Source organism: Dreissena polymorpha, chromosome 6, assembly GCF_020536995.1.
Source record: "Dreissena polymorpha isolate Duluth1 chromosome 6, UMN_Dpol_1.0, whole genome shotgun sequence".
NCBI classification, from domain to species: Eukaryota; Metazoa; Mollusca; class Bivalvia; order Myida; family Dreissenidae; genus Dreissena; species Dreissena polymorpha.
The window spans coordinates 14,967,629-14,994,565 of NC_068360.1; the positions used below are offsets into that span (position 1 = coordinate 14,967,629).

At 34.8% G+C, this 26,937-nt stretch overlaps 1 protein-coding gene across 1 annotated transcript in view; it reads right to left on the reverse strand.

The window, feature by feature from the left end:
- LOC127835391 (uncharacterized) overlaps positions 1-26,937 on the reverse strand; it is a 43,986-nt gene that overhangs the window by 13,909 nt on the left and 3,140 nt on the right. Inside the window, exons 8-48 of the mRNA XM_052361797.1 lie at positions 26,773-26,848; positions 26,287-26,469; positions 25,039-25,262; positions 24,518-24,877; positions 24,000-24,126; positions 23,314-23,412; positions 22,859-22,991; positions 22,354-22,488; positions 21,840-21,965; positions 21,507-21,638; positions 20,770-20,916; positions 19,494-19,619; positions 19,016-19,105; positions 18,591-18,710; positions 18,080-18,205; positions 17,589-17,711; positions 17,241-17,414; positions 16,544-16,750; positions 16,133-16,321; positions 15,507-15,620; positions 15,095-15,223; positions 14,655-14,771; positions 14,181-14,387; positions 13,357-13,521; positions 12,718-12,919; positions 12,279-12,399; positions 11,974-12,063; positions 11,330-11,758; positions 9,711-9,808; positions 8,998-9,067; positions 8,612-8,788; positions 8,121-8,317; positions 6,821-7,168; positions 6,293-6,428; positions 5,920-6,003; positions 5,417-5,581; positions 4,125-4,331; positions 2,348-2,433; positions 2,104-2,167; positions 1,286-1,468; positions 720-976 (exon numbers count right to left, since the gene is read on the reverse strand). Coding sequence (XP_052217757.1) covers positions 720-976; positions 1,286-1,468; positions 2,104-2,167; positions 2,348-2,433; positions 4,125-4,331; positions 5,417-5,581; positions 5,920-6,003; positions 6,293-6,428; positions 6,821-7,168; positions 8,121-8,317; positions 8,612-8,788; positions 8,998-9,067; positions 9,711-9,808; positions 11,330-11,758; positions 11,974-12,063; positions 12,279-12,399; positions 12,718-12,919; positions 13,357-13,521; positions 14,181-14,387; positions 14,655-14,771; positions 15,095-15,223; positions 15,507-15,620; positions 16,133-16,321; positions 16,544-16,750; positions 17,241-17,414; positions 17,589-17,711; positions 18,080-18,205; positions 18,591-18,710; positions 19,016-19,105; positions 19,494-19,619; positions 20,770-20,916; positions 21,507-21,638; positions 21,840-21,965; positions 22,354-22,488; positions 22,859-22,991; positions 23,314-23,412; positions 24,000-24,126; positions 24,518-24,877; positions 25,039-25,262; positions 26,287-26,469; positions 26,773-26,848 — 6,543 coding nt within the window. The remainder of the gene's footprint in view (positions 1-719; positions 977-1,285; positions 1,469-2,103; positions 2,168-2,347; positions 2,434-4,124; positions 4,332-5,416; positions 5,582-5,919; positions 6,004-6,292; positions 6,429-6,820; positions 7,169-8,120; positions 8,318-8,611; positions 8,789-8,997; positions 9,068-9,710; positions 9,809-11,329; positions 11,759-11,973; positions 12,064-12,278; positions 12,400-12,717; positions 12,920-13,356; positions 13,522-14,180; positions 14,388-14,654; positions 14,772-15,094; positions 15,224-15,506; positions 15,621-16,132; positions 16,322-16,543; positions 16,751-17,240; positions 17,415-17,588; positions 17,712-18,079; positions 18,206-18,590; positions 18,711-19,015; positions 19,106-19,493; positions 19,620-20,769; positions 20,917-21,506; positions 21,639-21,839; positions 21,966-22,353; positions 22,489-22,858; positions 22,992-23,313; positions 23,413-23,999; positions 24,127-24,517; positions 24,878-25,038; positions 25,263-26,286; positions 26,470-26,772; positions 26,849-26,937) is intronic.

The following is a 26,937-nucleotide window of genomic DNA, read 5'->3' on the forward strand; positions in this document are numbered from 1 at the left end:
ACAAAACCAACACTCTAGTTTAATAAACAAGTCCATCAAAAATTTGTTGGGGACTAGAGTGTTGTATGTTTATGTTAGTTTTACAAGCGTTATGACGTTATGACGTTGTAGACAGAACCTTATATATAACATCTAACTATAAACAACATAAAGCGCAATAACTCTTATGCGAATGGTGCTTGCAAAGTTATGCTTTTTGCACAATATCCTTATGGACCAATCAACGTAATGAATATTAATGTCAAAACGTTCGACAAAAAAAAAACGGAAGCCAATAATTCGGAAATTTTATTTTAAGTAAATAATTGTTTTGGACTATGTAACCTCTGTGATGTAAATGTATGTGTCCTACGTATGACGTTTCAAGTAAAAAGCAAGTAAAAAGTTTTACAATGAGTCCGTTATATTGTGTCGTACGTACGGCTAAATAAAGGTAAAACAGACGAACAAACAGAGTGACGAAAAGAGCATCAGATGATAATGCGGGGTCCTAATAAATTATTGGTAATCCAGGACCATAATTTCTCATCACTGGGGTCATCTTTCACTAAAATACTGCACCTATTGAGGACTTTTTATTGGCATTAACATACACGTAATGTACAAACACGTATGTCACTTAACTTTACTATCTGAATTACAACCACAAAGTTGCCATCGCCATTTCCAATTGATCAGTCTTTTACAAATATTTGAACAAAAAACCCAACTAACTTTACCTCCAAGACTGTGAGAAAACATCAGGATTGCCGCCCCAGCGCCACCACCACCAAAATCCCCAGTCGTTGTCCGGGCTCTCAGTCGTGCTACCGTCGCTGTGTAGGAAGTCATCCTTCCAGTTGCCGTTAAACGTTCCACACAGTCCCTCCACTTGACCCATCTCGTTGGGTGACGGGTACACGTACACGCTCATCGTTGACCACCAGGGGCTGATGTAGTATGTGGCATCCACAATTGTACCATGGGGAAGGTAAAACTGAAAATGGTTGTTCGAATTTAAATATTGAATACGACATTATAATGTGTTTTGTTTTCTTCGATGAGTACCTGGTTTATAGAAACCAAACGGAAGTAGTTTCTATTGATTTTGCGTAAATGAATATATAATGTAGAATGTTATAAGACAAACTACATAAAGTTATTAATTGATTAGCACTAGTCGGAATAAGCTTTGTCTGTCTTTTCGAGAAAATCAAATGCGCATATTCAACGCATATAGATAACCGAAAACACTAAAAAGACCATGCATAAATATATATTGCATTCAGTGGTGTTGATGGCTGACCTTATGCATGTATCCGGGCTCGATGTACACTTCTAGAACATCGTCGGAGAGGTCTATCCATTCGATAATGTGCATGTTCTCGCAGTGAGTCACCGTGTAAACGTCACGTCCGGCCCGAACGGTCACTCCGCAAGTGCACGTCGCCCAACCTCCCGGCCAGCAGGGCTGAGTTTGGATCTGAACCTGGCATATATTTCAAACAATAGTCATCGTTTGATCTGACGAATAGTATTGCATTGGGGACAAGACCGGCGCGTCTCAACAAGTCCTTCAGACGTGGCAATATTCACATATTTGAACCTGGCAACAAACCACGCGGTCGCAATATTCGCTACAGACGGGTCAGATCACCCTAAGCCCGTTACTATGGGGATGATTAGGCTGAAACATCCCCTAACTTAGCCTAGGTGCTTTAAATCTGTTATATATCGAATCCGACAAGAAGCAGCTTTTTACGTAACGTAAATATTGAAATGTAAATATATTATCATAATTTTGAATAGCGGCTTTTCAGCGAAAATGAGAAATGTTACCCAGGCGGAGTTGTTGAAACTGTAACTTAAGTTTAAATAAACACTATTTGATATTTATAAAGCTATAGTACTTTAAAAACGTAAACAAAAGTTCCAAGTGAAAATAAAACAAAAGATAATTGCTTGTGTTTTCATGATTAAATCAACAGTTACGATTCATGTGAAGTTTTAAGAAAACACCTAGAATAGTTATCAGACTTTGTTTTCGTGAAAACTAAATCAAGGATAGACGGACGTTCAAGTTAATACATTTAGTTATGTTTTACATATTAACAGTTCACTCACTTCCAGCTTGTAATACTTGTGTCTGTAGAGCGTGAACTCCCCAGAAAGCTGCATACTGTAATACCTGTATAAGAAACATAAATTCTATAATGCATAGATTTAAATTCAATTAAATATCATTTATTTTATTTATTTTAACCTTTTAAAATATGTTGAGATGAGCAACATTAAATCGTACATAATAATTGTTTGCGGTTAACATTCATACAACGTTACATATGTTTTTTGTTGACTGTGTACTCACTGTCCGTCAAACGTCATTATCCTGGGATCGTTATTCGTGTAACAGTAAACCCCTTTCCAGTAAGTATCGATGTCTCTCACAAAGACCTAAATACGAAGCAAGCAAACGCATGCAATGCAAAACATTCAATATCAAGACAGAAAATATAATCGAATGCGCAAGACGGAATGGGATACAATGACATTCTTTAATAAATTATGTTAGTTTGATTTATTTAAGTTTTCGATGCTCGTTTTTGTTATTTATTACAAGAATGAAAGAATTGATTCGAGAGTCAATCTTTAAAAGGTTATTATCCGACATTAACATTAGTTCAGACAGCAACAAAACTGACGCGATACTACGCCTACACATTATTTATCACATGCCATACCCTGTTTCCCACGTTATTTAACCATTTAAATACGAATAGTTTTATCTTACACATGTGTAATATACTTTTTAAGCGTTTTAATTGGCTTAGTTTTCGTTCGATTGACCAATCGCATTTTAATATTTTGCTGAAATGACGTTTCAACGTCAAATGACGTCCCGAAATGTAAAAAACATTCGGGATTTATCATTATGTTTGCGTCAATATATATTTAATTTGCTCATTTAAAAGCATGTGATAAAAAAGATCTGACACTCGTTGTTTTATTAAACTCGTTATTTTATTAAACTCGTCCAAAGGCTCGCTTACTAACAAAATTTCTGAACTCGTTTAATAAAATATGGTATGATCTGACAACTCGTGCCAGATCCTATATTTACATTTTTGTACGTGTGTTCGTTTGTTGCTATGCATGGTTACAATTTACATTAAGACAGAAAGACATCGATAAGCAGGTTCAATTTATTTCGGATAGATATATGGAGTTGGTAGTTTATTGGAAAATAAACTGTATCCTATATAATTAAATGTCTATATTTTGATAATATTCTCAATGCTTGTTGCTTGTGTTTTTTATTGCAACATTAACAACGAAACTCACATGAAAGAATACGTTAATTTTTCTCTAAGATAGATTGTGAAGTCTACTGGAAAACAAAGTCTATCCGGTATACCGTAATCACTCTTAGTTTTCGGACACTCTAAGTTTTCGGACAGCCATATTTTTAGCAAAAACAGTTATTTGTCGTGACTCTTAATTTGCGGACATACGGGTTTTCGTCCATAACAAATGTCTCTTAATTTTCGGACATTATATTTTACAGCGCTATTTGACTTCGGCTCTGTTTTCTCTTATTTTGTGACACTTCGATAATGGATTTTTACAACCGGATTAAGGTCATAAAAACTAGCAGACGCATGCCTGAGGGCGATTACCCATTACATTCGCGTAATAAGGTAAATAACCATGTATACCGGTAAAAAACAATTCACCCAACAGCATTTGAAACAGTTTCGTCCTATAAAGGAAGCAGAATGTTATATTTTTTACTTTTCTGTTCAATAGCATTTCAAGCAAGACTTAGCAAAGCTGTGAAGTTCTATTTATTTTTTTAAGCAGAAAAAGAAGAGTCAATCACAATACAATTATTGTACATTGATTTATTGCTTTAATTTCAATATAATTAAATTTTTGGGACACCTTAATTTTTGTCTCTAAATGTTCGGACACCTGTAATTTTATAATAGTTATCGTATCCAAATTTTCATAAAAGAACAAAATAAATTATTTTTAAGTGTCTGAAAACTTAGAGTAATTACGGAAAGTGAATGTCTTGGTTTCAACGATATTTTTCAGTGCTTCTTGTTTATGTTTTGAATTGCAACATAAACTACAATACTCACATGCACTTGTTCTGTGAGATAGCAGTTGTTCCAGAACGAGTCCACAGCGCCCTCCGATTCTATTTCCAATGTGAGTGAGAACACATCTCTGAGTGAGTACTTGTTGTTGTTCTTCGTCGTCAGTCTCATGGAACGCTCTTTTTCGAAGTTGTCAATATACCTAATTGACTTGATGCCACTTACAAAATCTCCACAAGTTCTGTTAGACTGGAGATAATATTTGACATAGGAGCATAAACAATAATAAACATTTTTATCGAAAGCAGATTCAATTTAAAGAGTTGCAGCAGAAAGTGTACAAACACGAAAGTTTTACACAATAATTTGTATGTGTCCATTTAAACAAATCATTAATGTGAAAGACATGTATACTGTTAAGAAATCCGCACTATTCAGTGCAGATTTGTTCATATGACAAATAAATTCATTTCAGTATTTTTCCCCAAAATGAGTTAACGTGCCGGTTTAGGCTTTTACTTGGTCGTTATAAATGTTATTGAAGTAAACAGCATTTACGTAACCATTAGATGACGGTTAATATATTTTATGTAACATTCCTCATTCGTTTATATGTTTTGGTATAATAATGAGAAAATAAAAATGGCATATACTTGCTTAATACATATTTAAAGGCATTCAAATCCTCTCTTAATCATTGTTTTAATTAGTTCAAACTGTATTTGATATGCAAAAGCTGTTTTTCTGTTTATTCACATGTAAATGTAATTCTAAAGTTGGTAATGTACCTATAACTTAACGTGTTTTTACTTCGTCATATCAACAAGATTGAGTCACATTTACCACTATTATTCATTACAGCACACTATTTACACAGCCAATTATTTTGTTCATTGTATTGGGTCACACGTTTTATTTATTTAATTATAAAAAATAACCAAATTAAAAATTTAAATAACATTAACTCCTATTTCAAATCATACTTGTAGTTGTTGCAATCTTTTTTTAAACTTCTTTCTTAAACCTCATTATATATAAATTGGAGGTGAAAGTTTTACATCACCCATATACTCTATACAATTGGCATCAACGCGCAATATTAAGCCATAAAATTGCAAATTATATGACCATATTTTAAGTTGAATTTCCATCATGTTTAGTGGATTCAGAAATTGTAATTGATTCGTATGTTTAAAGGTACATATCATTATTTTGTACGGAATATCCATCATTTAAACCCGAGTCAATATCAAACAATATACTGATTAACACACGACAATCCCAAACCTAAATTACAAATAGAAATATACTACGTATGTATCAACACATCCTACTTTAACGGCAAGCGTTGAGTCCTGACATGTGTAGTCATCGCTTTCGTCATACACCTTGATCTCGAGATTGCACGGTTGCCCATCGAAGCACAGCAAAGGCAGATTCATGTTAAAGTGGAAATCGACTTCACCACCGCGAGGCATTGTGATAAATCTGTCTGTGATCTGGAAGTCATGAAGACAATTATACATTTGATGTGTTATGTGTGTTATATTGTTGTTAGAAATTTGTTTAAGTATCATTTTAATGTACACTTTAAAAGTATAACCGTGTTGCATAAGTTTATAAGTTGAGCAAAGAAATCATAAAGTATCCCATATATAATCGTATGTTACGTTTGGGTATTATGTTTTAAATAAAAAAATACAGTTCTTATCAGAAGTCGAGAAAGAAATAGCATAAATATTTAATAAAATTGTATGTAGAGGAATGTAGATGTGTATTCAATTTGGTTGTTTACGCTAGACGGATTCTAGTTTGTTAAGCACTTGAAATACCATACCGTTATAAATTCAAACGGTTCGCTAAAGGATGCTGGCATAAGTGCGTCTCCCTTAGTGCTAAGTACAGTCACTGCGCATCGCCACTGTAAACATAACCAAGCTATACATATTTGAGGTATGTGTGATTGAATGAACATTAAACGTTTTTAATAACTCTATCACATACGCGTTAGATGTAAATCGGAATGTTAAGCTTTAGTTTTTAATAACAATTAATCAAACCAAAACACCCAAGTGGGTTGGTTTGAAGTAAAAGTGGGAAACTAACTGTTAACGTTACAGTTTGCTTCACGGTTTAATGTTGTGAGAAAGTAAAGAGGCTTTAATGGCCGTAATAGTTCTTTAGAGTAGTTGAACAAAGAAATAGCTTACCAGCTTGTTGATAGCACAAACTCCATGACTACCTTTGTTGTAGGCAGACATAATAGTTTCCATGTCAATGGCATTGAAATCATTGGTTGTTAAAGATTGTCGGGACTTTTTGTGAAGCAATTGTTCACCAGCGTACCTAAGAAGAACATACATTTTGTTAATGGAAACGTGTTTTTTTCCACAATAAATATGGTTTAACGAAATGAGACGAATATAAAATAGCGCATACATGCCTTCTGTGAAAAGACGACAATTAACACAATGTGTAATATACTTTTTTGATATTTAGTTTAAGAAATATCAAATATGATGACCATACAATTTCCTTAATAAATGTCGATTGAGCTTCAGCACGTGAACGGCTAACCCAACTTCAATAAATGTTATGTTGTTTTGCATGTTGTTTTGCTGTGCTGTATAGTTAATTGGTCACTTGCATTAAATAAACGACGTGATGATGGTAACAATAATTTACACCCTGAAAATCTATTGAAAGTGTGATGACTCTGAAAATGTTTAACAACTTACCATGCAATGTCATAGAGGTATCCGTTAAAGCCATCGAAATGACAAAATGCCATCCGTTTGTATATATTTTTGCCACCAGATGTCTTTACAAATTGGAAACTTAGAGTAACGTTCTCGATAGCAAAGTCTGGCACTATTGTTCCAGTCCATGGTTTGCCGTCATGTGTTACGTTATAGGCGTCTTGTTTGGAGCACTTTGTGACACCTGAATATTCGATATTAGCGTTGCTGGCATCATAAAGTCCTTCCGAGTCGAGCGGGCATCCACAACTGTATAGGGTCTCAGTGTATGCATACTTTGTGTAGGCTACAGACGGGGTTAGCAAACTAGGTCCAGATGTTGGAATGCTGATCGAAAAGACATTAATGTAATCATTATTTTAAGAAGGAACCTATATATTAAGTAAGTAAATAATAATAATTCTAACGTGGAGCATGAATCAACTAAAATTCAATATGAAACATTTATTATTGTTTAGATGCTGTTTGAATAAAAAACTGAATCTTCGCTTTTTTCGTATGTCAATGTCAAATAGTATACATAAGTCTTCATTCAACATACTCTTGGAAATGATCAAATTGACAAAATTACGTGTTGTCAATTCAATGAAAGCGTCGCTGCCGGCTATGTAGCTTGCAGCGTTGACCCGAAACATGTACTACTAGCAACTGTAATGCCATGTTACGTTTACATCTGTTAAAGCGTGCGTAAGTATTGAAGGTATGAATATTGGCCGTTCAATATGTAATTAAATCCACCTCTCAAGGATTTAATCACTAATGGGCACTAGGCCAAAATAGGTGCGTACAATTTAAGGGATATTGCAAGAAATTCTTCCATCAAATCTATAAAGAGTCGTAAAATATGAACTTGCAATTACAAATGTTATCACAACTTTCAAGAATGTCCGTTGCTTAAATTCAAATCTCATGTGCATATCCTGCATAGGATGTCTTTTGCATGTAATTAACAGGGCACTACAAACACTAAGATGTACAAATATCCTTAATTACAAATGACACCATCAATCTTAAAGAAGCCTTCGCAAGTCAGCATGTGGTTTTAAGTGCATGACATAAATTGTTTTTTTCTCACTTACATAATACAAATTTAACACTGAAAAGTGGATATTTTTCTCAATTAAAAGCTTACTACATGTATAACCTCTATTTGTCCCGTCATCTGTCTATAGTTTCCATGCGACGGTCGATGCTGGTAGTGAAAATGTTGTTTTGATATCCACTAATATATGCCTTCAAATCTCAAGAAAAGGCATATAATTATAAAACTTGAAATTACCTCCAGCTTTCCAGGAATCCATCACTGCTGAGCATGAGACCTCCAGTGCTGGCCCTGAACGTGTTGTCCTCGAAAGCACATAGGCCGTCCAGCATTGTAAAGTCTTCCATGCTTCCAGATTCCGATATCTCTATCAGCAGTGTGTGTAGAGAATAATCCTTGGTCACTGACTCGACCATACCGTTGAGAACGCGGATCTGATGAAATTTAGAGTGAATGCAGACACAAATTATATTTCAATACTTTGACATTGAAGCATTGGATTGGAACTAAATTTCGAAATACTTCAATAAGATACAGAAACATGGGCGACTTTGAATTTGAATAGACATGTTTTGTACATAATAATTTAATCCATTACAATGACGGAAATGGCCTCCAAGATCGTCATTATCAAATGCCATAATAGCTGTCTATTGTTATCACGCGAAATTGCGTCTTCGCAAAATACGATAGGAACGTATTGACAATGTTTAAATAATTATACGTACTGATCCAGATTCGGTGTATCTCAAAGTGCGCTCCTCGTCGGCTGCTGCCCATAAGAACCCTTCTGTAGATATGCCGTCACAGATACCTACGGTGTAGACTTTGTTGCCGTCTTGGAAGGTCAGGGCGCATACACAGACGGTATCGGAAGATTCGCAAGGTTCTGTTTTTATTTGAACCTTTTTAGGAGAAAAATACTGATTTTGTATGTGTTTGAAATGTCTTTTTTTAAACAAACACATTAAACATTAAACGCCTTGAAGCAATTCGAGTCTGTATTATATTATATTATATTTTATTATATTGTCTTTCAATTTATTTTATAATATGATATGATTTATAATAACGTTTTATAATTAGACTGATACAATATGCAATGTTGTGTTACCTCCACAGGATATGCTAGGCTTCGTAACAACAGGAAATCGCCTACAACGTCAATAGGAATGCTCCAAGACCTTAAGCAAAGAACCGGCTCGAATGAGTAGTAGTTCAGGTACAAACACATTGAAGATGACCGTGATCAGTACAGGTTGATACTATACATGTCATTATAAAAGACAACTTTACTTTATGCTTTCCGGTGGTTAATAGAGAAATATAAGTAAATTAAAACTGATATTTCACTGTTTCAAACAGTGAAAAATAACAGTGAAGGTTATCGACAATCTTCAATGTTTTACCGGAACTATTTTAGATATCTTGGGTTTACCCATTGAGATCACACATTTTACCAAGGGCGAAAACTCTGCATTGAATGTTTATAAAAACAAACATATTAGCTTCCTTTGAGCATACATGAAATAACATTTCGAGGCGTCCAATGGGCAATTATATTGTTCGGAATTGCAAAAATACAAAAATAATCATTTGTAAGCATAACATAAAATTAGTTGGTTGAATATCGATTTTAATGCACTAGTGATCATAGGAAGAAAAAAATATTCTATGATCATTCGTGAATTAAAATCATAATTCCACCAAATCCAACAAATATCCTTTATATATATGTAGCAGTACATGCACACCATTTATCCAAAACACATTCATATGTGACTTAAAGACAAGCAGTCAATATAGCGCTTAAACTTCGATGCGTACTGTTTTCCTTTCTTCTTTGTCAACATCGGTTGTTTGTCGTCTTTGCTCCATCTAACAGAACATACAGCGTGTGTTGAATTGTCTTCTCCGATGATAATCTGAAGTTATGCAAAATCATTTGTGTATTTCAACAATCAATATAAATAGTACACAATATGAGTATAAAGTAGGGATACAAGCGGTTACAATAATCATTAACCGGTTTACCTTTTGCCCTAACCGGTTATTTTTTAACACAAATTGGCTTAATATAGAAATGTTTTTCCCCTTTCAATGCGACGTAAAGTGGTTATGTGTGTTCAACGAATCCGCATCTCTTCGATAATCGCATATTTTGTAGTTTGCATTTTAGCGTTTGTAGCCGAAGTTGTATCGTTTGATTTTCATTATACACTGACAAAATGTGCGTAAAATCAAGGACACAAATGCAAATTAAATTAATTTTGAACGAAATGTAAGTTGAATATTTAATATAATCAGTACATTTATTTAATAGCGAAGTAACTACGTATTATGATCTCAAATACTGATAGTTACGTATGTTTGTTAACGTACCATAGCGCGCAAATTTTACGCAAATACACACATACTAAATTTAACGGGTTTATTTTTTAAAATATTTTTAATTGATGTTTAAGTGTTTAATTAGTTAATAATTTGCTTTCTTAAATAAAAAATGCATTGGTAATGGTCGAATCGTTGGACGTACATTATCATCATGCTATTATTTTTTGATTAACAAAAACGACGTCAACTGGAAGGATTTTAATTACGAATGACATTCTTTATAAAATTGTTACCTATAAACACGGTATTTTCGCGAGCAATCAGTGTTGGATATTGGTCAACAAAACATCAAAATAAGCCGGCCAATGTCTCAACTGATTTTTATCGCGAGTTCAATAAACGTGTCAATTACGTCTTCGGTGATAGCTCCCACTCACCGCAGTTCGCTAGTTAAATTTTAGCGAGTCAAAAGACCAACAGTGTCAGTTATCAAAACGTGCCCCTATTTGTTATCACAAAGGTATTGATGTATTCCTTTATTACTTAGATTGTTGACACGTTTTTATTACCGGCGATGGTGCGGCATGTGGTTCTTACTAGTCGCCAGCGCAAGCTGGCAGTATGTCACGCGAAAAACGTACGAATTATTCCATGTAAAAAAAATCATTTTTTTCCAGGTTAACATTTTCCGGAAAATGTAACCGGTTAACTGGTCGTTTCGGTAGGTTAACCGGTTAACCTCTTGCATCCCTAGTATAACGCGTAATTTGAAATTAAAACCACATAGAACGTAAACTCGAAATAATGTTAAGTTCGTTTCGAAGGTCTTGGGTTTATTCTTTTGTTGGTCGCCTCATTAGTATAACATACCCTAATGTAGTACGTCGACATGTTAGTAGAAAGCACAATACACATTACTAAATGGGTAATTTAGCAGTTATTTTAATTCCGCACTTTGTCTTTTAAACAACGAGCACGAGTAAAACATGAACGTTTAACAATGTCCGTCTTAAACATACACGTACATAATACAAAAAACGTGCTGTTCACGTCATTTAATAAAAGATCTTATAAAATATCGACTTCAGGCATGTTATTTATATAAACTATACCTTTTGTTCGGGAAGAGTGTAGTTTTGCCATATGCTGTTCCGCACCGTTGTTGTCGGACAATACTGTTCGGTGTAGCGTTCCCCAATCTGGTGCGTGTCAATGGAAACCAATCGTCCATGATGGATTTTAAGTAAGTTTCCTCCATAGGGGTGCCATCTTCCACCCGCTCGCAATTGCTGATAAAATTGTGACCAAGATCCATAGTGATTGAGGCCCGTTTGAGTTAAGCCAAGAAGACGGGCCCCGCACATGGTATGGTCAGATGTTGTCGTTATCGGAGGGCATGAGTCACTGTGGGTTCGTTTGAGATGCCATTCTATCTCACAAGTTAACCCATAAGGGTCAGTACTAACCCAAGCATCGCACCCTAGCGGAGTAGGGGATACAAATATTTGGCTTGATCCATTCAGAGAAATGCTAAGGAAATTCTGAAAACAAACAAACAGCATAGCACTTATTTGACAACAACAAATGCTTATTGAAATATATGCATATTGTACGAAATATAAACCTAAGAATGTCTCCATTTTATCATACAATACATGACAATAATATTGCATATTATGCTAAAATTAACATATAAGACTTTCTTCAAAACTCAGGATTTTCAGCTTTACACTTTGATAAAAAAAGAATGTCTTACCGCTGGGAGACCTGTGACCTCCTTATTGCTGGTGACAGGTGTAGAATGATGTCCAAATGGCGTCATAGACCATGCATAGGAACATTGTACCTAAACAAATCGACCGATGTAATGTAAGCATCTTCAATAGTTATTTAAGGAGCCTACATAACATAGAAATTAACCTGATGACGACATATTCAAATGTATAACATACCGTCAAAGGTTAAATGACAAGAACAAAGAAAATGACGCGACTGAATACACGTTCATTGCTACTTTCTAATAAATTCATTATTTGCATTTGTCATATAACTATTTCTTACACTGAACCCTAATGTCGCCTGTTGGCACCTGTCTCTCAACATTTGTTCAGTAAGATGTGACTGCCGTAGATCGTGCCTCTGGAAAGGGCCGAGGGACGTACACAACTTCTCATTGACGTACCTGAAATATACTTGCTTTTGAAATAGTCAATCACATACTTGTCATGTATGACCTCCGAAAATTGTTGATTCTTACATATTCGTGCATGAATACAAAACGTTGAAAAAGTTGTAAACCAACAGTTTGTTTTGAAAATTAACTCCATGACGGAGAGGCTAATGGAACGAAGGAAAACGTTATTTATTTTAAATTTCAAGTTTAAAGTAAATGTGAAACATGTTTAATATGTGTCAATATTCAGCGACTAACTCAAGCTATATCATACTTGTATGTGAATCTTACGAGCTTTTGTTCAACATCAAACATTACAATGCTTACCAATTAACGGTATAATAATAGTCGTCATTTATATAGTAGTAACCGTCGGCGCAGTTTCGGCATGGATAGAACTCGTGTTCGTCATCAAGCACCTGGCATATAAACGTAATTTCCGGTATCCCACTGACGAAATCCAGCTCCTGAATCAACTTTGCCCATCGGCCGGTAGAATTGCGTCCCGTGTTTGAAGAAATTCCGGTGTCTTAAATACAGCAAATTGTACATGTAACTTAAATAAATAGTTGTAATTTTACTTACTAATCCGGTCATTAAACATTGCAAATATGGAAATCACATAAATAAAACGATAAACTTTAATTATGGTATATGATGTCAGATAATGTAATGATGTAGTGGTCAACATATAGCCTGTAAACCGAATGCAATTGGTTTGAGGTCTTGCGTTTTTGTTTGTGGTTGGGTATTTCTTATTTTTTATGTAACTTCCAATGATTTATTGTTTGCGTTACTTTAAAATACTTGCAGTTTATTATTAAATACAATTACTTTGAAGAAGATGTTTCTCGCGTGTTCAAATAAAATAATCTACACGAAGGACAGCCACGCTAAATGATGTCATAGATGGATTTATATATGCTAATATTTATCCAGTTTTATTAAATTTAATCTTATACTTACCAACACAAAGAGCCGCGAAAACAACGGTCGCCTGTTGTACATAGACTTGATGCTCCGCCCCACACTTGCGAATGCGGACCGGAAAATCGTCAGGTATACCGCTCCTGCTGACAAGTCGGACATTTCGTGTGACCTCGCTTCCATCAGCAAGAGATGTAACTGGGGCTGCGTAAAAGACAAAACTAGTTTTCTGTGTTGTGAATATTACCAAACATAAGGGCTTGTTTGTAGGAATGTAAGGATATATAATAATTATTATTCTAGAGCTAATATATTAAAAAAGGATCCGATTATTTTTTTTAATAACACTCATTAAATTATTGCGTGGTAATGAAGGAAAGAGCTCAGACGAGTAAAATAAAACAGTCTATTATGTGGCATTTTTGGGGAAGATTGAAGCAAACATATGTTGTATTTTTTATCATTAAGTTCTATACTCGTACACGTAAATAATATGTATCACTTAATTCTTACAACCAAACTATATATACGTAGTGTGATAACAAACAGATGTACGTTATATTATCATTAATTGCTTTGACAAGTTCAACGTCAAATATGTCGCTATAGTGGCAGCAAGGTAAAACGGTGTAATATTACTATTAATACACACGGTCCATTGTGTTTCAATATTGCAATTTACATGAAATACCTTTATGTAATGCCACCTATCTGTTTCATTACGATGATTACTTGATAACTCACATGGTATATAAGTCGATTACTTTGTTCCTGCGATGTTTTCTACACGAAAAATAAACACTGACCAACATGCTACTAACTTGTCATAAACAATGGCTTCGTTGTCTGCGATTGATACTCACATGTCATATACATGGGCCACCTAGTTCCACACCCTCCTACGGGGATGCTGGACTGCGTGGAAAGCATGTAATGGCCGATGTTGTACCAGCCCTCTGACAGTGTATCGTCTCTGATAGCCAGTTCACGCTCGGATAGGATGTAACTCGGAGACCGACGGACAATATCAGGCAGGGCAGGGAAATTATTGTGGCAGGTAGTGCCTGTTTCTATTTAAAATAACATCTTCATTGAAGCGGATTTTACGTAGTTACATTAACACAATCATGACTTTTTAATATTATATGCTAAAACCTGATGCAAAATTAGTTGATCATTTAATACAGTTTGTGTTAAATTTTACCATGATTTTAACCTGCACAATGAGGAATGTACCTCTCTTGAGCAGTAGGGAGATAATTGTAGTATACCTACAATCAGATTAATAAAAAGGATAGACACCAAGGGATGACAATGCATGTTATCTAACAAAATACCTGCTGTGCAACGACCATTGACCAACAGTCTGTCTGATGCACATTTGCAGAATCCACTGTCACATATCATGCCATCTTGAACACAGTCAATATCGACTGAACACGTTCGTCCATTGACTGGCAAAGTATGAAACTTATTTATTTAAGAGTATGCAATTCATCTGATATGATAGTATGAGTAGACAGCGGTTGTTTAATCTTAATTCAATTTCATATTATTATATCGTTACTGACATGTTATGATCATAATGACTCAATTATTTCTATATATCAGAACGTAATACATTTAATTATGTACATAACAATAAACGAAATCGAACCAGCAAAACTGAACTTTTATAAAAAAAAGTTAAACGGTGTAATTAAATTTGCGAACATTCATAAAAATATATAATCTGTGTAATCGTGTTATGTTTTTCCAATAAGAATAATATATTTACCTGAAGAGCATTCATCCATTCCGTTGTCATAGTAACCGTCGATGCATGAGCAGACACGAGAAGAGGCGTTACACTTGGCGTTCGCTACATGCTGACATGGTGTGTCCGTTTCACATTCGGATCCGATGACTATATAAATAACAAGTTATATCTAATTATAATTATCATGAAAACAAGTTACCACTCGCATTCTAATTTTGTTTTCCTATAGGTCAGCGTTTCACAACAGTTTTTTTAATAAACATATTGTATGCATGTTAACCATAAAACATGCACTTTATCGCCTCTACTCAGAAGGTTAACATATATTGTATGCATGTCTTATATATGTAAGCATATTACATTGCTGGCTCATACAAGTGTATAGCTATATGTTCATATAAAATAAAACATGAACTTTGTTTTAACTTACAGTTTACACATGCTCCGTTCTTTTCGTATCCACGATAACATTGACACACGTTTTGGTCGTCACAACTGGCTCCAGGAACAGAGCATGAGTACCGCGAACAGGACAGACCAATGTCTGAAAAACAAAACATAAATGATATGTTTGTAAGATATATTTGTGGCATATATTTTATATTTCATGATTTTCATACTTTTTACTAACTTTAATACTATAATATCGAATTATAATCCACAGTATCCAATCCAAATTCAAATTATAACAATTATAAATATTCATTATGCCTCTAATACTAATAATATGTCTATTTATTGATTTATTTTTCATATCGTGAACTTACGATTTAATTTACGTTTTGTATGTTAAATTGTTTACATATATTTGTTTCAATTTAATCACTGTTTTAGTTATGACATCGACCTACTTTTTTGAGGCACAAATGCAAATAAGTGCCATTTTCTTGTTGAATAATAGTTATAATAAGTCTAACAAACATATAATATTATCAATGTTCAACTTAGATGTATAACAACTGGACCATCTACAACATCGATGCGAATGCAACAAACATCTTACCATAACTATACACAGATACATTTCAGTTAGTAATGGAAATGAATAGCACTCACAAGGTTTGCACACAATCTCCTCACGAAAATACCAGCTGTAGTAGTAATAATAGTAATTGCCGTTCGGGATGCTTGTGACAGCGGTATAGTTGTTTGCGCATTCACATTGTCCGTAGGACCCATATGACCTGTCGCACTTGAACATGGCGCCATGGCAGTCGTTGTCATTGATGCAACTGCTCTGGTAGACTGAGTGCGGAAACAAATATGATAATATTCATCCCTTAACACCTCGAAGGCGTTTAACAGCAATATACACCAAACAAAGTAGCCTAAATGAAGTTTGTATGTACATTCAAATATGTAAACCCATGTTATTCAATTTCCAAAGTGTACATACTAATATGCATTATAATTACTTAAACTATTTACAACAATGCACTCTTCTTAAACATTTGAATTAAACGTCACCTCGTATGCAATCAGTTCCATCGGCGTTCTTCTCGTACCCAGTGGAACACTCGCACTGATTGTCGACATCACAGAAGAATGCGCTGTGATAGTGACTGTAGTAATGTTTGATGTACCATGGTCCCCACCCTGAGAAGTAGTGATAGCTGTAGCTCCAGTGACTTGAGTTTCCACAGGCTTTTAAGTTGTCGCAGTTGGAACCGAGCACTGAAGACAAGAAATCCTATGTGATTTTATGGAATAATTCATTTACCTATAAGTATGTATACTTTTTTAATTGGTACATGTGTATTGCGCTGTCAATAATATGAAAGCCTCTGTTGAGTTAAATTTGACGTGCTCGTACTGGGAATGAATTTAATGGATCGGATGAATTTGTTCATTAAGATAGCTAAATTAACAACATCTAAACCGAATTACCGAATATAATATTGTACCATTAAAATCAATATTCTATTATGCACTGGAAGCTGCAGTTGACACGTATCAGAATAACGTATCGAAACTTTACTAATTATAAAGACGTTTGTAAGACATTCAAATGATCTTATTTAAATAAACACTGCTCAAAACGTGTATTATCGTCTTTGTGAAATCAGACAACTACAAAACGATTGAAAAACTCAGTTCAACGTATGTCAGGGATCCCGTTTGCATAATTATGTAAGACATTGTATGAATATCGCATGAAAATGACCTTTAGTGCATGCCAGATTCTGGACCGCATATCCCGGCTTGCACACGCATATGCCGGAATATTCAGCGTTTCCCCAGTTACTGAACCACATTCCGTCGTAATACGCCCAGTAGCCGCAATCTAAGCCGGCAATAGCTGCGCAGTCGAGATCGTTGTTGCAACCGGAAAGGTACGCTGATAACAAAAATGTAAGTTTGTATCAACATCTCGTAGCTTAAGTCAATCTAATCTGACATTGTCACAAAAAAGGATCGATAAAAACAATCAAGTCAAGAGGGGCAATTCAAAGAAATGACCTTTATGTTTTTATCGGATTTGTAAACACACAAATATACTACTTTCACTTACCCGACACACATTGGCTGCCGCGCACAACAAAGCCAGGTTGACACTCGCACAGCCCAGCTGTGTTGCAAGTAGTATTGGACTCTTTGCCACATGGGTTAGATGTGTTACAGTGTTTGTCCACATCTACACAGTATGTTTACAAAAACGAAATTAAGACAGCAACGCAACGTTGCATATTCGCCCTAATGTATGTATATGCCATAATAACGTTTTGTATAATCGCTCATGCATATTTCAAATCATCAAAACGAAACCGAATCGCATCTACATTAATTTTCAAAGAGAAAAATATAAGAATTAGAGGCTTAATAAGAACTTCACATTTAAACAATTCATTAACGGTTATAAATGCATGGTCAGTAAAATGTCGGCTAAAATGTATGTTTTTAATTAAAATACCTATGCAAAATATTAGAGTATAAACAATGTTTAACAAGGTTGCATTATAGGTAGATCAATTAAATCGTCAATATGAGGAATTAGAGACTCACAAGAGACGCAAAGCCCGTTTTCCGCTACCCACATGTCCTGATTACATACGCATTGGTTTTGAACACATTCGTATCTGCCTTTCTTCGAGTGACAGTCTTCGGTTATTTCACATGCACGCCCCAACACTAAAAATTAAAAATATATTATCAAAACTAACATAAACGTTTATCGAAACATTTGGTTATTGGGAACAAGATACAATTGATAAATAAGAAAAAACAAAACAAATTGACCTTGTCTGATAGAAATTTGTGTTCTTTATTTTGATGATGATATGTGTTATATTCCTTGGTACCTGTTATTTAATATCGCGAAATTAAAACTCCGTTTTTGACATCGCAAAGGCATATATTAGACAGCATTGAATTATCATACAGGACCTGCTACATTTTATAATATCTGTGTTATTCAACGATTAAAATGATGACTCAATCTATATTCAGCGTAACACGGTTAAGCAACATCAGGAGCATTTCAATATATGTATGCACGTTGTGCTTAATTCATTACCAGGCGAGCAATCCCCATTCCACATGGTATAGCCGTCTATACAGTCGCAATATCCTCGTTCAGTGTTGCATTCAGTGTTCTCAAGGACACAATAGCGCGTGTCACGGGCCGAGCACATAGCTGGAAATATAATGTGTGTCTGTATATGTTTATATGTTGGCTTATTTTTATGCCCCCGGATTGAATGATCGGGGGCATATTGTTTTTGGCCTGTCCTGTCTGTCTGTCTGTCTGTCATTGTATGTGTCTGTCTGTCAACTATATGGCTTCAAAGCGGCGATTGTGTTTCACAAACACAGCTCGTGTTTGTTGTAATTTTTGAAACATTTTATATTATGTCGGTCAAAAGAATAATATAAAACAATTTAAGGCGCATGTTACGGTCGTATTAAAATTAACATATGTTATATTACTAATAAATTTACCAGGTTCGCAGAAACCACTCTGTTTGTTGCATCTCAAGAGCGATGACATGCAGGAGGCGTGTGCTTCAGTGTCGTTGGCATCACATGTTCCTTTTCAGAAAGAACTAAATATTTACCAAAATCAAAGGATGCAATACTTGAAAAAAAAATCCGGCCTAGTTTGTGTGTGTGGTATGTTAATTATTTAAATGACCCTTACTTCATATAAATAAATCACCGCAATTGGTTTGTAATTAAACGTCGATTTATAAAATGGTCTCTAACCATTTGAGCGATCTTACATGCACGGCGGCTTACCATTGAAACATAAGAACACATATTAAAATACTTTTTTTAAGTTGCATATATTTTATGTTGCCATGTTAGCGCCTTAGTGTTATCGAAAAGACAGGTACAGTTTGGTTAATACCGTCAATAGAAATAATCAATTAAAATTTCCTTAACATGTAAAACGTGATGTTGGGTTTTTAATACATACGTCGCACACAACGCCAGTATGCTGTACGGTCACAGACGGTCCACCACATCGACTTGGACGTGCACTCGTCGTCATCATAGCACCAAGAGGAGGAGGAGCCGTAGTAGGGGTCAGGGATGTTGAGATCTAACATTGGAAAAAAGATATACATAACACCAGGAGCAGGAGGAGGAGGAGCCGAAGTAAGAGTCCTGGATGTTGAGATCTAACATTTATAGGGAGATACGTAAAACCAGGAGGAGGAAGAGCCGAAGTAGGGGTCAGGGATGTTGTGATCTAACATTGATATAGAGATACATAACACCAGGATGAGGAGGAGCCGAAGAAGGGGTCGGGGATGCTGAGATCTAAACTTGATAGAGATATACATAACACCAGAAGTATGATGAACGGTGGTTAGGGTTGGGGATGTTCTTACATTTATAAAGAGATACTAAGAACCAGTAGGGGGAGGAGGAACCGTGATTAGGGTCGGGAATGTTGAGATCTAACATTAATAGATACACATATCCTAATTAATCTTATATTGATAGAGAGTTACATAACACCAGTTGGAGGGGGACCGCGGTTGGAGTCGGGGATGTTGAGATTATGAGATCTAACATTGATTAAGAGATACATAACACCAGTACAAGGGTGCGTGTTAGGGGTGAAATATGTTGAGATAATGAGATTCAACTTTGATAGGGAGACATATTATACCAGTACGAAGGGAACGCGGTATTTATCAGGAATGTTGAGATCGAACATGTATTCAGCAAAACATAGAACAAGAACAAGGGGGAATCGAATATGTTGAGATGTAACATTGATATAGAGATAAATAGCACCCGTACGAATGGGAGACGTTGTATCGGTTAAGGATGGTAGGGTCTAACAAAGACATTGATTCTTTATTGTTCTTTAATCTCTATTAATTAAGCGTAAGCAGTGATACAAATATTGTAAAACATATGTTTACGCCGGGCTCCATTAATCATTTGTCGAAATCTAGTGCATGAGAAACGCATTTATACACGTCTAAGATTTTACTTTCAATTGTCACACATTAGCATAAATTGTGCCTCATATGAAGCTCTAATGCAGATCAAAATATGTTTGTGTAGTACATATTGGTTGAACACATCCAACATACATGTGATATCTACGGAGGCATGCACATTAAAAAAGGGAAATATTCAAGTATTCAAGAAGTATTCAAACCGGAAAACTCTTTTCCAACCGGATAAGCTCTTTGGCCAAATTGTATTTTAAAAACGTAATACAGTAAATGTACCTCCATTTTCGTGGCATTCTCCATATTCATCCGGCGAGTAGCCAAAGTCGCAATGACATGTGTACTCATCTGCACCTGCCAGTGCGTAGCATGCCGAATGAGGAACGTATTTGCAGATTGTGTCGTCCTCGCAGGTGTCCCCGAGTCCTGGGGATTCATAAAGATTTGATAAGTCTAAAGCCGTAAGCAAAATGCTGGTATTGAAACCGTATTTAAAGGTTTACATAAGCTATACACGATGAAACAATAGTAATGCATAATACTCATATGTACAATTGCATGCATTCTACAAATAACAAAACATCAACATTTTGAAGCGTTGTAAATTCGTTTAAAGTGCTATTCAGAAACCTCATAACTGCACAAACGATGCCTTTCAAAATTAAGTCAGAAATAAACACTAGAAATTCTGAAATTTAAAATAGAATTGAACAGTTTGCCATTAGAATGACAGTTCTGATTGTTTTAATAGCCGTTTATGTTCGGTTTAAAAATACCGTTTGGGTACAAAAACAATGAAACAAATTATATAACATCAACTGTGAACCAGGTTTTACAATACTATATAGTGATACCTTACACAAATAAACATACTGACTTTATATTTACCAAACAATCATAACTTATTCAATATTTAAGATAAATTAATCTCATAGCAACAGGAATAAAAAATTAGCAGTATTCATAAAGAAGAACAACACAGATACTATGAAGCTTACTTATTTATAGTATTATACCTGTGGGATAGCAATGCCCAGCAATGTCCTGGTAGTGATTGCCGCATGAACATGTCCGAGGTTCCTGCTCGGAGCAAATCGCATCTTTGATCGGCCCACAATCAGAACTGTCGGTGCACTTACTTCCAAGCTCTGAAACACGCAAACATAATTAGCATCTTTGTTAAGGCACATGACAACTATACAAGAACTAAGCCATTGCCAGATATTCCTAAATGCTCGCAAACAATTTGATATTTACATATATACATTTGAAATGGTGTGGTGGACACTTACGATGATACGTATATATATCGTATAAAAATGTACAGCGTAAATCGATTTTTAAGACACCTTTAGTTTTGCAACCGTTAGGAGATATGTCGGCGGTTGCAGCGCATGCGCAAATGTTGTTGAGACAAACAATATTTCCACTTCCACCAGGCAGGTAAGAAGAGCACATCAAATCATACCAGCACGCTGAAACGTGTAAACAGGGGTATGACTAAAAGCGCCTGAAAAAATGTCCGTTGCATATGGACTAATAAAATAAAATAAACAACCGATAAGATATTTATTACAGCGATATTTTCAAAGCGATTTAAACTTTTATAAAATTAAAATTCAATAAATGTACAATGCCGATTAACTTCAACCAAAGCTGTTATGTAATTACAAATTTTATATGCATCTACGTTAATATGCTTTCCTGCGAAACGAAGATTTACTTGCGTTTTGTAATTTATTACATGTACATAGGTAATAATATTCCTTGACCCAGGTGTAATTACGTTTATATTCTTTTTTTTCATGCATCGTAAACATTTATAATTTAAAACATCAAACTATTTTAAGTGCATTTACATACACGTAGGTGAGCATTCTGTGCCGGAAGAACTATGGGTAGGATAACACTGGCACGTGCCCGTCTCGTAACTGCAGAAGGCTCCTCCAGGGACAGTGTCACATTCGGATGAACCTCGCACACAAATATCGCCTGGGGCTGTAATATGTGTAACATGTAGATTATACCGTTTTGAGATTAATGTTTTGCTTTAATGTTTCCAGAAAATTGTTCTTTTTTATCTTATTTTAATAATAATAATAATAATAATAATAATAATAATAATAATAATAATAATAATAATATTATTATTATTATTTTTATTATTATTATGTTTTATCAACTAATTTTGTTATATGAATAATAATACTTATTTTTTAAATAGAGAAAAAGTCAACTGTCAGATATAGCTTATGTATCCCTTTGGTAACATATACAAATATGTTTCTAAAACATTTAATCGGACACGTTTGCAATACATATTGTTCGACGTCATTTTATGCATGACATAAGTATACGTATATTGCACCTCGAGGGAGAGAAAGATTTTTGATCCAGTGGTATGGGTCTATGTGAGGGTAGCAAAAAAAGTCTGGTTTCTTCGGATTGGCATCATATTCCGAGAAACAATATCCACGGATGACGCAGAAAGACGGTAACCTCTAAAAACATATCACACACATATCAATACATCTATAAAAAGCTGAAATAAAAATATCCCGATGAATCCAAACATACTAAAAGATAAAACGGAAAACTTCTGAAAAACGTGGTAAATTATATTGGAACTGCTTAGTTGAGTTTATTGCATGAACTTAATCCTTTTTTAATATAAATGGTGCAAATGTAAATGTCTTTAAAACATGCCCAGAATGAAAAATGACTAAACATTCAAACACAAACTTAAACTAAGTCATTTTTCCTGGTTTGATAATCTTCATCCAGGGATAATAAGATAACATGAAAAAGGTATGTATACAGTACCCCAATGAGATCCTTGTTCAGATCGAACGCTTTGCTGAAGTACGAAGGGCCAGACACTGTGACCCCATTTTTTTCATACACAGTAATCGCGCAACGTATCTAGTTATAATAAGCACAATATACATAACCGCAAACGTATTTCAAACATGCATAAGCATTATTTTTACTCGAGGTTTATTAAACATAACAAAATATGCATGAATAGATTCAATCGGTATCTCGATACATTTAAACTCCATCCTAGCTGTTCTTTAACGATTACATGTTATTTTTCTTAGATAGAAAACATTGCACTGTGCACGTTGGAAATTCAAATAAAAGTTAAAGCACTCTTTTGAATAAAGTTGTTTGACTTGTATATTCATACTCGTGATTTATAATGCGATCGTTGGAAAACATTTCCGACTTATTTGAATATGATTGATGTTTGTGAAAGTATTTGTATAATCGAATAATAAGTATATAATTACAACTACTTATATTATTGTTTCCAGTATGATGTTGATTTATTATTATTATAATGAATAACTTGTATTAATATTATTATTTATAATAATAATAATAATAATAATAATAATAATAATAATAATAATAATAATAATAATAATAATAATAATAATTAATTATTATTAATTTAATTTGTATAACTACTTAATCTTGGCTAGAAAAAAACACAATGCATATACCTTATCAAGTTTGCACGTATCTCCGGAGCTGGCAAACAAACTTGACAGTATGTCATACTGGAAAACGGTCAAATCACTTGACAATGAGTGATTTTTCAAAGAGATTTCTCCATTGTTACCGGATACCCTTCAACGAGAAAATAAACCACATTGGCACTAAGTAGTATGTGTATTTGCTCATATATATACGCAAAAAACATAAAGTTTACAAACATTATAAAGACACTGGTGCATACAAAGTAATCGACGTAATGTATGACAAAGCTTTTTAAGTTCCCTTTTGTACGAAAACGTTTTTCATGTTAAATAAACATGTGGTAATTATACAAGTCCACACATGTAATAAGGAAGATTATTATTATAGTCAGTAACTAAAATATAAAACGCGAACCTTATGTGACAAAACACTAACAAAATTATCAATATTGGAAAAGAACAAAAGTGCATCGAAAAGAGGTCAGATCTCATAAGAATATAATAATTAAGACTTTGTCTTGTCGTGTCTGTTAACAGCTTACCATTCCACTTTATGACGCTTCCCAGGAACAGGGTTAAAGGAACATACAATACCGTCCTGGTATGTTAAGGTAACATTGGAAACCTCAACAAAGGCTGGCATCACGATTGGTTTCCACATTGTTTTTCCGGCGTGTGCTATGGTACATTCTGAGTCCCGCGAACATTTAAGTGTCCCCGTGAATGTGTTCACATGAATTGTACTACTGCCAGCTGCTTCTTCAACGCCCGTTGAACTATCCTTGATATCATATCCCTTTCTTAGCTCAGTATCGCTGGGGCAATGGCATTTAAAGTAGGTTTCATCAAAATTCACGCTGTGATGATTAGATGTATTCAACAAACTGTCAGACGCTGCGACTCTAAAATAAATGTAATGAAAACTTGATGTGTTACATAACGTTGAAGTATTGCGATACTATTTACGTGTTTTGCATCAGGTATTACTGAATTCATACTTTTATGTGAAACATTTGTTTAATTGAAGGGTACATATTTTTATTGAGAGGAACTAGATATTTACCTCCAATTTTCAATAAATCCAAGACTGGTAGACTTAAACACTCCACTGCGATGGCGATACTGTTTGAACTTAAAAGCGGCTATTCCAGCAAAATCATCAAATGGCTTTATTTGGCCAGCATTTATTAACGTCATTTGTAACGATCTGCTGCGATGATGTTTGTCAATAACTATAGCTAATCCATTCGTTAACACCACATAATGGTTCCTGAACGGAGTGATGTCCTGAAAGCGATCATTAAGTTCGACATATAATGTGCATTTTTTCAGTGCATACTCATTCCGCTTATTTTGTTTACGTATTTGTACCTATTAAAATCACCAGTAATAAAGATGTTAATGAAAACCACGTTAGCCAATCTAAATTGCGTACAATCTGACAAGCGATCGATACAGTTTGTTACCCATGTTTTACATTTAAGATATTTAAAAAAAATGGTATATACATGTGTAAGGCTTTTTTAAAACTGTCAGTTGACAATACTGCCAGAATATTAAACAACTAAGAATTTAACAAAAGGTTATATAACGTGAAACAAATGTGGTTTCTACCATGTCCTCTATTCAATGTAATCAACAATACATTTAGATAAAGGTGATATAACGTGACACACATGTGGTCCCTACCATGTCCTCTATTCAATGTAATCAACAATACATTTAACTAAAGGCGATATAACGTGACACAAATGTGGTCCCTACCATGTCCTCTATCAATATGACACACATTTGGCCCCTACCATGTCCTCTATCAATGTGACACACATGTGGTCCCTACCATGTCCTCTATCCATGTGACACACATGTTGTCCCTCCCATGTCCTCTATCAATGTAGATAAAGGTGATGTAACGTGACACAAATGTGGTCCCTACCATGTCCTCTGTCAATGTGACACACATGTGGTCCCTACCATGTCCTCTATCAATGTGACACACATTTGGTCCCTACCATGTCCTCTATCAATGTGACACACATGTGGTCCCTACCGTGTCCTCTATCAATGTAGATCAATGTGATATAACGTGACACAAATGTGGTCCCTACCATGTCCTCTATCAATGTATTCAACAATATAACGTGACACACATGTGGTCCCTACCATGTCCTCTATCAATGTAATCAATAATACGAGGATACTACCATATCGGAAGGAGTAAAGCAAATCCAGTTTCACGTCCTCGCGTTCTCACTTACATATCGGAAGGAGTAAAGCAAATCGAGTTTCCCGTCCTCGCGTTCTCACTTACATATCGGAAGGAGTAAAGCAAATCGAGTTTCCCGTCCTCGCGTTCTCCAACGTAGATAAAGCCTTCTCGTTTGACGGAGTTGCAGATATCGACAGTGTATATCTCGTTGCCGTTTCGGAAGGTAATAGCGCAAACACAGACATTCCCGCCCGAGAGTCCACATGTTTCGGTTTTGATTTGTATCTGATATTAAGGAACATACATGTCTTAAATTTGTTTTAAATAATTTTCTAACATTACACCATGTGACATATCCATCGAGGACTTTGCAACCGATTATAAATGTCAATACTAGTGGTAAATAATAAGACGTTGTAACATAAAAAAAAATACCGTTTTACATGTGTTGCACACACAAAGAATCTAACAAAACAACCAAAAGATGTAGCAAACGTTTATTTTGTACCTGGAATATTAGCTTACATCAATATAGCAATTAGGTTAAATAAATAATTATATTTTATGTATTAAACTACCGATATTTACCTCGACAATATACATATTTCCTTTCAAAAGCAGAAACTCCCCTATTGTGTCCAACATAAGAATAGTTGTTTCATTCCTTTGTACAAAAATAAAATTTGATTGTGTTAAATATATGCATATAGTATATAACTATCACATATGTAAATATTTAGGTGATCAGTTCAT